Source organism: Pituophis catenifer, unplaced genomic scaffold (assembly GCF_029215685.1).
Source record: "Pituophis catenifer annectens isolate HBS135680 unplaced genomic scaffold, rPitCat1.0.hap2 SCAF_3, whole genome shotgun sequence".
Taxonomy (NCBI): Eukaryota; Metazoa; Chordata; class Lepidosauria; order Squamata; family Colubridae; genus Pituophis; species Pituophis catenifer.
Genome location: NW_027256883.1, coordinates 208,903,285 through 208,914,994, shown reverse-complemented (window position 1 = coordinate 208,914,994; position 11,710 = coordinate 208,903,285). Strand labels below are relative to the sequence as shown.

General features: G+C 46.1%; 1 protein-coding gene across 1 annotated transcript in view; it reads left to right on the top strand.

The window, feature by feature from the left end:
- Positions 1-7,506: 7,506 nt before the first annotated feature.
- The window catches only part of CHRNA4 (cholinergic receptor nicotinic alpha 4 subunit), an 87,046-nt gene continuing 82,842 nt past the window's right edge, over positions 7,507-11,710 (top strand). Inside the window, exon 1 of the mRNA XM_070940137.1 lies at positions 7,507-7,594. Coding sequence (XP_070796238.1) covers positions 7,507-7,594 — 88 coding nt within the window. The remainder of the gene's footprint in view (positions 7,595-11,710) is intronic.

Below are 11,710 nucleotides of genomic sequence, written 5' to 3'. Positions count from 1 at the left end.
CCATCCCCTGGTCAAGCAGGAGATCCTGTACCATTTCAGACAAGTGTCTCTCCAGTCTCTTCTTAAAAACCTCCGGTGATGCAGCATCCACAACTTCTGGAGGCAACTTCTGCTCCACTGGTTAATTGTTCTCACTGTCAAAAAATTTCTCCTTATTTCTAGGTTGCTTCTTTCCTTGATTAGTTTCTTTTCTTTCTTTTTTTTAATATACTTTATTGGTTTTAAAATTGTAGGAAAACATCAAATCTCCGTTAACATCTGAGGTGTCGTGTATTTACATATTTGCAAAATATATATATCAAATAAATTCAAAACTACCATTACTAAAAATAAGCATATCCTAACATAACAACCTCATTCTATTATTCCACCATTTGTACCACCTTTCCCATACTACATAGAATTTTGAGTTCACATCATTATTAAGATCACCTGTTAATTTTGCCATTTCTGCACATTCTAAGATTTTGTTTATTAGTCTTTCCTCTGGAAGAGTTGATTTGTCCTTCCAGTACTTTGCAAAGACTAGTCTGGCCGCTGTTGTGATATGGATTATAAAATGTATTTTATCTTTAGAAAATCCATCTCTGATCATACCCAATAAAAAGATTTCAGGGGATAAATTTATTTCTTCTTCAACTATTTCTCGTAACCAATTTCGTATTCTAATCCAAAACCTTTTTGTCTCAGGGCAGGACCACCACATATGACAGAAAGTGCCAACCTCCTTTCCACATCTCCTTGATTAGTTTCCCATCCATTGTTTCTTGTCCTGCCTTCAGGAGCTTTGGAGAATAGGTTTCCCCCTCCTATAGCCCAGCACCTTGATTTGAAGCCCATTTGGGAGCCAATACAGGTAGTCCTTGTCTTACAACAGATGCTTAGCGACGGTTAAGGTGGACACTCCAAAAGCTACTTATGACCAGGCCTTGAAATTATGGCCACTACAGTGCCCCCGTGGTCATTTGCCCTTATGACCGACTGCAAGAATGCTTCTGTGCCTGTCCAGCCCCTGAAAATCTCAGATTGCTGGGCTGCAAGGCATGATTCTAGAAGCAGCTCCAATCTTCTGTGCGGCTGCAATGAAATGCGAGCTGCAGGTTTCTGGACCAGTTGAAGCTTCCGGGTGGTCTTCAAGGGAAGTCCCATCTGAAGCACATTGCAGCAGGTCCAGACTGGAGTGAGGTTGAAGCTCCTTTTCACATAATTTAAGCAACTGAAGGCAAATCCGTTGAATCGTTAAAGTGACAATCTTTGAAACCTAGATCAAAATGCACTATTTAGGGTTTCTTCACTATTCACACTGAATTGACGAGAGTACAGATAGTTTTTGACTTACAAACATTTGTTTACTGACTGTTTGAAGTTACGACACTGAGAAAAGTGACACTACCGTTTTTTCATACTTATGACCATTGCAGCATTCCCCATGGCCACAGGATCAAAATTCAGGTAATTGGCTCAATCGCTTGAAGTATAGCAGTACAGGTAGTCCTCATTTAGTAGCCGAAGCTACAACAGCATGGGAAAACGTGACTTATGTCCATTTTTCAGTCTTCCAACTGTTGTAGCATCCCCATGGTCACATGACCAACATTCAGATGCTTGGTAAATGGCTCATATTTTATGACTGTTGCAGTGTCCTGAGGTCATGAATATAGAATAACAGAATTGGAAGGGACTTTGGAGGTCTTCTAGTCCAACCCCCCTACTTAGGCAGGAAACCCTACATCACTTCAGACAAATGGTTATTCAACATTTTCTTAAAAACTTCCAGTATTGGAGCATTCACAACTTCTGGAGACAAGTTGTTTTAACCGTCAGGAAATTTCTCCTAAGTTCTAAGTTGCTTCTCTCCTTGATTAGTTTCCATCTGTTGCTTCTTGTCCTGCCCTCAGAAGCTTTGGAGAATAGGTGGACCCCCTCTTCTCTCTGGCAGGTGAATCCTTTTTGCAACCTTCTGACAACGGGGGAAGCCAGATTCACTTAACAACCACGTCACTAACTTAACAACTGCAGCGACTCAACTTAACAACAGTGGCGAGAAAGGTCATAAAATGGGGACACAACTCACTTAACAACAGTCACAGTGAGCAAGAGAAATGTCGGGGTCCATGATAGTCATAAGTAGAAGGACTGTCTGTAAACTCTTAAGGAGACACCCATCTCCCAATTCCTTTTTCTTGCGGAGCCCCGTAAGATTTGTCCTGTTGTTGCAACATTCATCCAGTTAATGGTGCAGAGCAATCCATTTGGATGAAAGGAAGAGCTTCTCAATTAACCTGAGGTTAGGCTTAATAGTGTTAGTAATAATCTCTATTGAGCTATTCTTAAGGCGGATGCTATATACAGATCTGCTCGTAGTTCTGGGGCCACTGAGTGAAAAAAATAAAGAGAAATTACTCAATTCATTTTGACTGGAGATCTCAATATAATATAATTAGCATAGCATAGCATAGCATAGCATAGCATAGCATAGCATAGCATAGCACAGGGATGGCTAACCTTTTTGCCATTGTGTGCCAAAAGCGGGGGAAGTGCGGGGAGGTAGCCCCAAGTGTGTGCCCACACCCATAATTCAATGCACCCCTGCCCCCGCACATGCCCCCCCCCATTTTTTAGCACGTGATGGCATGGTGGGCCCAGTAGGGCCCGTTTTTTTTTTTCACCCTCCCCCAGGCTCCAGAGGCTTTCTAGGAGCCTGGGGAGGGTGAAAAAGGCCTTCCCCATCCCCCCGGAGGCCTTCCGGAGGCCGGAAACAGCCCATTTCCCAACTTCCGGTGGGACCGGAAAGCCCAAAAATCAGCTGGCCGGTGCACTCATGGGTGCTGGAGCTGAGCTACGGCAATGCTCGCGTGCCCACTGATATGGCTCTGTGTGCCACCTGTGGCACCCATGCCATAGGTTCGCCATCATGGGCATAGCGTAACATAACATAACATAACATAACATAACATAAGCATAGCATAGCATAGCATAGCATAGCATAGCATAGCATAAGCATAGCATAGCATAGCATAACATAACATAACATAACATAACATAACATAACATAACATAACATAACATAACAACATACAATATATATAATGAGAATATATCTGCTGAACAAAACTCCACATTGGTGACAGGAAGAGCATCCGGCCATTAAAACACTTTGCTACCCTGTTTCCCTGAAAATAAGACCTCCCCAGATAATAAGCCCCAATTGGGCTTTTGAGAGCATGCGCTAAAATAAGCCCTCCCCCAAATATTTAAACGCAATGCGCAACCGGTCCCTGCCATTTCCTCTGGTTAGGGATAGGAAGACAGAGCTGGAAATCAGGTAAGACGGCAAGAGGAGCCCCATCTTGCTCCACACACCCCAAAATAATAAGACCTCCCCAAAAGTAAGGCCAAGTGCTTATTTCAAGGTTCAGAAAATATAAGACAGGGTCTTTATTTTTGAGGAAACACGGTAGCTCCATTCAGTTGCCCAGACTCCACCCCGCAAGGGACTATAGGCTCATTAAAAGATGATGATTATATATATATATATATATATATATATATATATATATATATATATATATATATAATCATCATCTTTTAATGAGCCTATAAAATGAAGTCTCATTCGTCATCTTCAGGCTGGTGTTCTCGGCTTCGTGCTTCCAGGAGCAATGTGAGATCAGAGCACAGCCAAGTCCCCACCCAATCAGCTCACACCCCCACTAGCAGTTAAAAGGAAGAGACAGCTGCGATCTCACATTGCTCCTGGAAGCACGAAGCCGAGAACACCAGCCTGAAGATGACGAATGAGACTTCGTCGAAACGTCGCCAAGAAACCTTCAATTTTACGTGGGAGAAGACCCGAATAACCAAAGACCTACATACAAACACCCGCGAAAACCTGAGAAAACATATATATTATATATATATAATATATATATTATATATATATATATATATATATATATATATATATATATATATATATATATAGTTTATATGTATAATACTTTTCTAGTCAGGGTTTTTTCCTACGTAACTCAAGATGTTTGTATTGCCATAGTTGGGTGATATCTCAAATCACCACTTTCAGGCTTTGTCAGACATTTTGTGTTGTCTGCTGTGAGATTTAAGGGGAGACTGGGATAGTACTATTTCTGCCTTATGAGGCTTCTTCAGCATGCCACACCCTTATTTTATGACTCCTCCCTGTAAAGGCCAAATATTTATTTTGTTCTTTTATTCGTAGGTTTATATGTATAATACTTTTTCTAGTCAGGGTTTTTCCTACGTAACTCAAGATGTTTGTATTGCCATATTGCCATTACATAAAAAGCAAGCAGCTCTTCAATGGTGATTTTATACTCTGACGAAGTCGGTAGGGGCCGACGAAAGCTTAGCACAAGTTTTAAAATGAATTTTTTTAAAACTTTTAAACGTTCCGGAGATCGTGATGTCTATCGCTTCTTCTACAACTATACCTGGAACTCGCATCTTTAGGACAATTCTTAATATATATATATAATATGCTTTTCTTTCTTTTTCGTAGGTTTTATGTATATGTCTCTTTAGCCAGGTTCTACCTACGTAAACCAAGATATTATGCAGCCCTAGTTCAGTGAAATCACAATTCACTAGTTTCTAGTGGGCTTTTTTTCTTCCAGCAGCCAGCAGACCCTTTGCTGCCCATTGGGAGACTAAGATAGATCTATTTTCGGCCTTATAAGGCCTCATCAGTTAGCCACACCCTCATCTCATGTATCCTCCCTGTAAAGGTACAATATTTGTTTTTCTTTCTTTTTCGTAGGTTTTATGTGTATTTCTCTTTTGCCAGGTTATACCTACATAAACCAAGATATTATTTATTTATTTATTTTATTTTATTTAAATTTGTATACCACCCTTCTCCTAGTGCAGTGGTCCCCAACCCCCGGTCCGCGGACCGGTGCCGGGCCCGTGGAGTACCTGGCACCGGGCCGCGCAGCGGCCGGGGGGACATAAACGCTGCAGCGCAAAGGCTCCTGGGCCGTGCGCAAAAGCTCCTGGGCCGTGCTCAATGGGCCATGCGCAAAAGCTCCTGGGCCGTGCCCCCACCCCTGCGCGCGCTCAGCGGGCCGTGGCGATAAAAAGGTTGGGGACCACTGTCCTAGTGGACTCAGGGCGGTGCACAGCCAAGTAAAAAACATCCAATACAAAATTTAAAAATTTAAAAGAATTATACCCTTTGGCCAAACATTAAGAACCTTACAACTAAAACCCATTAAACAATTAAAAAATCTAATATCTCAAAAACGGGGGGGGGGGGTGTTTCACGCCAGCCCTGCTTGATGGAAGAAAAAAGTTTTTAGGGCACGGCGAAAAGCCCGGAGATCCGATATCCTCCGTATCTCCGGGGGCAAATCGTTCCAGAGGGCAGGTGCTGCCACAGAGAAGGCCCTCCCCCTGGGGGGTCGCCAGCCGACACTGCCTAGCAGCCCCTAGTTCAGTGAAATCACAATTCACTAGTTTCTGGGCTTTTTTTTTCTTTTTCTGACAGCCAGCAGACCCTTTGCTGCCCATTGGGAGACTAAGATAGAAATAGATCTAGATAGAAATAGATGCATCCTTCTAGGCTTATTGTCCAAACTATGAAAGTGTTTGATTTGTCATTGCCTTGGGATTACCTCTTGGTCTCTCATCCAGATACTCACCGCAGCACTAATTCGGTATAGCTAAGGTCACATAAATCCTGCCAGTTTTTTATAGTGTGTGGTAAACCGGGGGTGGGGGGTTGGAGGAGGAGCGTACCCCTTTCACACCTCTCCCTGCCCCTGTGCCATTTTCCAAGCATCCTACCTCGATCCTGGGAATGTGGGACTCCAAATCCCATCACTCTCACCCACCCCAGCTGGGGGATGATGGGAGTTGCAGTTGCTCTTCCCCACAGAGAGAAAGCTGCTTTGATAAAGCCTGCCGTGATCTTCTCCTTCGCTCGCCTTCTCCTTCTCTTCTCATCTTCTCCTTCTCCTCTTTCTTCCTTCTCCTCTTCCTCTCCTTCTTCTTTCCTTTCTCATTCTCCCTTTTCCTTCTTCTCTTTCTCTTTATATTCCCCCCTTCTCCTTCTTCCCTTCTTCTGCATATCTTCTTCCTCTCCTTCTCCTTCTCTTCTCATCGTTTCCTTCTCCTCTTTCTTCTTTCTCCTCTTCCTCTCCTTCTGCCTCCCTTTCTCATTCTCCACTCTTCTTCTCCTTCTTCCCTTTCTCTTTATATTCCCCCTTCTCCTTCTCTTCTTCTGAGTATCTTCTTCCTCTCCTTCTCCTTTCCTCCTCCTCTCCTCCCCTTCTCCCCTTTCTCCTCCTTTTTCTCTTCTTTTCCTCTTCTCCTTTTTTTCTTCTCTTCTTCTTCTGTTCCTTCTCTCCTCCTCTTCTTCTCCCCCTACCCCTCCTCTTTTTCTCTTCTTTTCCTCTTCTCCTTCTCTTTTTCTCCTCCTCTCCTTCTGCTCCTCTTCTGCTCCTTCTGCTCCTCTTCTTCTCCCCTTCTCCCTCTTTTCGTCTTTGTCTTCTCTTTATCCTTCTCTTTTTCTCCTCTTCCCTTCTCCTTCTGCTCCTCTTCTGCTCCTCCTCTCCTACTCCCCAGCCCCCTCCTCTTTTTCTCTTCTTTTCCTCTTCTCCTTCTCTTTTTCTCCTCCTCTCCTTCTGCTCCTCTTCTGCTCCTTCTGCTCCTCTTCTGCTCCTCCTTCTCCTCTCCTCCTCCTTCTCCTCTCCTTCTCCTCCTCTTTTTCTCTTCTTTTTCTCTCCTCCTTCTCTTTTTCTCCTCTCCTCTCCCGCTCCTCTTCCTCTTCTCCTTCTGGCTCCTCTTCTGCTCCTCCTTCTCTTCTCCTCCCCCTCCTCCTCCTCCATCTCTTTCTCCTCCTCCTCCTCCTCCTCCTCCGTCTCCTTCCCTCTCCCTCCCCCCCTACCCGGGCTCTCCCTCCGCCCTCCTCCCCCTCTACCCACCCCCGCCCGGCAGAGGGTCGGTCCCGCCAGGGGAGATGTTCCGCCCAGACCCCCCCCACCCCCCGCACACCACCCCCTCCCCTTGTCCCGCTCCTGGCCCGCAGCTCCGGCCCGGCTTTTCGCTTCGCCCGGACGCACTTCCGAGACTCCGGCGGGCGGGCGGGCGAGAAGCCGCAGCAGAAGGAAACCCCCCCCTCCCCCAAGCTTCTGCGCAGAGCCCCCGCCGAAGAAGCCGCCGCCCGCCGCCGCCGCTCCTCACCGGCTGGGCTCCTCACCGGCTGGGCAAGCCGGAGCGCGGCCCCTCCGAAGAGAGAAGAAGAAGTCCCCGCCGGGCGCGCCCCTCCGCTCGCCCTCCCTCCCTCCCTCCCGAGAGGCTTCGGCAGCGCAAGCGGACGAGCCGGGAATCGGAGCTCAGCTGCGGGTCGGTCGGTCGGTCGGTCGGGCAGGCGAGGAGGATGCCCCGGGATCGCGGCAAGAGGAGGGGCGCGGCGAGCCACGCCGGCGCTCCGGGACCTGCTGCGTTTGAGGCGGGCCGGGAGGCATGGCTCGGCGTCGGGGGCGCTCCCCGATGGGATTCCTCGCGTGTCAGGAGCCGCTCCTGCTCCTGCTCTGCGCAAACTTCTTCCCCGGTAAGGAGGGCGGCGGGGAGGGGGGTGGGTGGGGGAGCGATCGTGGCCGGAGGAGCCCCCTGACACCCCCTCTTTCCCCAAAGATGACCCCTTTTTTCTTCCCCACCCTGTGTTTTAAACATCCGTGTCAGACCGCGTTCACACGACCCGCGAGGGCAACACGGGGAAGGGGGGGGTTTGGTACAAACCCGAGTCCCGCGGGACGGACGCTTTTTTTTTTAAAAAAAAAAATCAAGGTTAAACACGTCCAAACTTGGCACGTTGTGGGTCTTTACACGTCGCGAGGCGTGCAAAGGGACCCGGGGGCCAGCGCGTTGTGTGAACGTAAAACGATAAAAAACGTGTTAAAAAAAAAAAAAGAGGGGGGGGGGGGGAAATGGGACCTGGCGCTGTCCGAGGTCCTGAAGCACTAAAAAAAAAACGGTGCTTTGGGGATTGAGCTCTCTTTTCCTCCTCCTCCTCCTCCTCCTCCTCCTCCTCCTCCTCCTCCTCCTCCACCTCCCCCAGCTTCCCCATCCCTGTTGCTCTTCGCAAGGGGGATGATAATGACAGCCCTGCGAGGTGGGCTGGCTGGAGAGAGAGAAAAGACCGACCCAAGGTCACCCCCAGCTGCCCATCAAGAGACCAGAACTAGGTTCTCTCCAGCTGGCGAAGATGAGGGGGGGGGGAGGGGGGCCTCACCTCATGAGTGCAGGGATTTTCCTGAAGGAAAACAGCTGTTCCCTGCAAGGGGAGGATTAGGGGGAATCTCCCGCTTTTATCCTCAGGGAGCCCTTAACAGGAAGATCCGGAGATCCAGTGGATCAGCCAAGGGCATCCTGTAGCTCCCTAACATGGCAAGGCATTTAGGTGGGAAGATTCTTCTCCATTCACCACCGTTCAGCCTGGCGTAACCAGAAGGAGTTTGCATTTGTTAAAATTAAAGAAATAAATTAAAAAGATCGCCCCCTCCTCAAATAACAATGAAGTGGGAGCCATTTCCCCTGCATTCACACAACCCTCTTAACCATCTTATTTTAAAAAATGAGGTGGTGGTTTTTTTTTTTTTTTTTTTTGCAAACAGTGCGCTAAACAATGATTCACATTAGCCTTGATTTAGAGTGTGTGTGTGTGTGTGTGTGTGTGTGTGTGTGTCCATCCCGTGCATTTTGGTGAACTGAACTTGGATTCGGGGTGGGGGAGGTTGCACACACTCAGACCAATGGTTCTCTGTGTTGTGTGAATGCGACACGTTGACTTTTAGCCAGAGATCCTGTTCTGGAGACCAGCTTGGAACGAACCAGAGATTGGGCGGGGAGGGGGCGGTCATTGGTTCTAGGTTTTCCACCATCCCCACCCCAGGCCATTTATAAACAGCATTCTTTGGCATTTGAGAAGGAGGCCATGGAGGTGAAATGAATTCCCATCAGTAGCTCTGATTCATTGCGATTCCGAGTAAATGTCGAGAAGAAGTGGTGAGACGGTGAGGTTGGAGAGCAATTTCTAATGTACTCATTAGCTTACGAGTATTAAATCACGGAGGGTATTCAGACAATTAGTAAGTTTGCCATAGTTGTAGGTCTTGTCTTGGCTTAAGAAAGCTTAGAGATGTTTCGGACTCATTCGGTGGGTCATTCTTTGCACCCAGACCACAGGGATTGTCAAAAGTCTCCAGCAACAGAAGAGGATGTGTAAAGTTCACATAGAGGGTAAGGGGGAAGAGGGAATGGGCCTTGAAGGGGAGGGTCCCTCACCAAGGCAACAGACAGATAAGAGACCCCAGCCCCAGAGCCAAGCAAGTAACTTGACAAAGTGTCTCAGATAAAACCCTCCCTGGTTTCTCACGGAGATGAAGGAAGGGAGGGAGGATACACATTCAAACTTATGAGATAGAATGGAATGGAATGGAATGGAATGGAATGGAAGGGAAGGGAAGGGAAGGGAATGGAATGGAAGGGAAGGGAAGGGAATGGAAGGGAAGGGAGAGGAGAAGAGAAGAGAAGAGAAGAGAAGAGAAGAGAAGAGAAGAGAAGAGAAGAGAAGAGGAAGAGAAGAGAAGAGAAGAGAAGAGAGAGAAAATAGAAGAGGAGAAGAGAAGAGAAAAGAAGAGGGAGAAAGAAAAGAGAAGAGAAGAGAAGAGAAGAGAGAAAATAGAAGAGGAGAAGAGAAGAGAAAAGAAGAGGAGAAAGAAAAGAGAAGAGAAAAGAGAGAAAATAGAAGAGAAGAGAAGAGAAAAGAAGGGGAGAAAGAAAAGAGAAGAGAAGAGAAGAGAAGAGAAAAGAAGAGGAGAAAGAAAAGAGAAGAGAAAAGAGAGAAAATAGAAGAGGAGAAGAGAAGAGAAAAGAAGAGGAGAAAGAAAAGAGAAGAGAAGAGAAGAGAAGAGAACGAGAAGAGAAAATAGAAGAGGAGAAGAGAAGAGAAAAGAAGAGGAGAAAGAAAAGAGAGAGAGAAAAGAGAGAAAATAGAAGAGAAAAAAAGAGGAGAAAGAAAAGAGAAGAGAAGAGAGAGAAAATAGAAGAGAAGAGAAGAGAAAAGAAGAGGAGAAAGAAAAGAGAAGAGAAGAGAAGAGAAGAGAAGAGAAAAGAAGAGGAGAAAGAAAAGAGAAGAGAAAAGAGAGAAAATAGAAGAGGAGAAGAGAAGAGAAAAGAAGAGGAGAAAGAGAAGAGAAGAGAAGAGAAGAGAAGAGAAGAGAAGAGAAAGAGAAGAGAAGAGAAGAGAAGAGAAGAGAAGAGAAAGAAAATAGAGAAGAGAAAGAGTAGAGTAGAGGTAGGGTATGGTATGGTAGACTAGACTAGACTAGACTAAACTAGAACTAGAACTAGAACTAGAACTAGAACAGAACAGAACAGAACAGAACAGAACAGAACAGAACAGAACAGAACAGAACAGAATTGAATAGAATAACAGAGCTGGAAAGGACCTTGGAGGTCTTCTAGTCCAGTCCCCTGCTCAGGCAGGACAACCTATACTATTTCAGATTCAGTTACTATCACTTTACAATAAAAGTACAGGTCATTGTTTGACTGACAGCCATTTGTTTAGTGACCGTTCGAAGTTACCAACAGCACCAAAAAAAAGTGACTTACGAGAATTTTTTTTAAAAAAATATTTATTTGTTCAACTTGTATGCCGCCTTTCTCCAAAGACTCAAGGCTTTTCACGCTTAACGACCGTGGCAGCATCCCCAGGGCCACGTGATTAAAATTCGCACACACTTTGCAACCAGTTCGTCTTTATGAGATGTTGAGATGTTTCTCTGTGGCTGCAAACTTATGAGAAGGGAAGATTTGAACGATCTGGGTTTTTTCCCCCCCTTTTCATTTCCCCGAACTCCCTTAACAGGGTTTGTTCCTATCGTAAGGATGGTTTGCATCAGAACAGAATAACAGACTTGGAAGAGATCTTGGAGGTCTTCTAGTCCAATCCCTTGCTCGGGCAGAAAATCAGCGGTTGTAGAAGAGGTTGTAGAAAAAATGCTTTTAAAAGCCTCTGACGATCCCAGTTGAGCTGCGTGATCATCAGAGGCTTTTTTTTTTTAACTTTTAAAAGCGTTTTTTTTTGGCCGAAGAGGTTGTAGAAAAAATGCTTTTAAAAATAATTTTTAAAAATTATTAAATTTTTAATTTTAAATTAAATTTAAGTTTAAATTAAAAATTAAAAGCAAAAAAAAAAGCCTCTGATGATCACACGGCTCAGCTAGGCATGGGGGGGGGGGGGTGCGCAGGGATTTTTGCTACCGGTTCTCCGAACCATCCGCTTCCATCAATACCTGGATCGGGCGATTCGGCCTGAACCTGGGAGCATTTCACCCCCCTGCCCTGGTACCCGTGATGGCGAACCTATGGCACACGTGCCAGAGGTGGCACACAGAGCCCTCTCTGTGGGCATGCCCGCTGTTCGCCCAGCTGATCTTTGGGTTTCTGGTGCTCTGGCACATGTTCCGGGTTTGGACACTCGATGCCAAAAAGGTTTAGCATCCCTGCCCTATACCATCCCAGACAAGTGGCTATCCAGTCTTGTCCTTAAAAGCCTCCCTCAACTTCTGGAGGCAAGTTGTCCCACTGATTAATTGTTCTCACTGTCAGGAAATTCCTCCTTAGTTCCAAGTTGCTTCTCTCCTTGATGAGTTTCCATCCC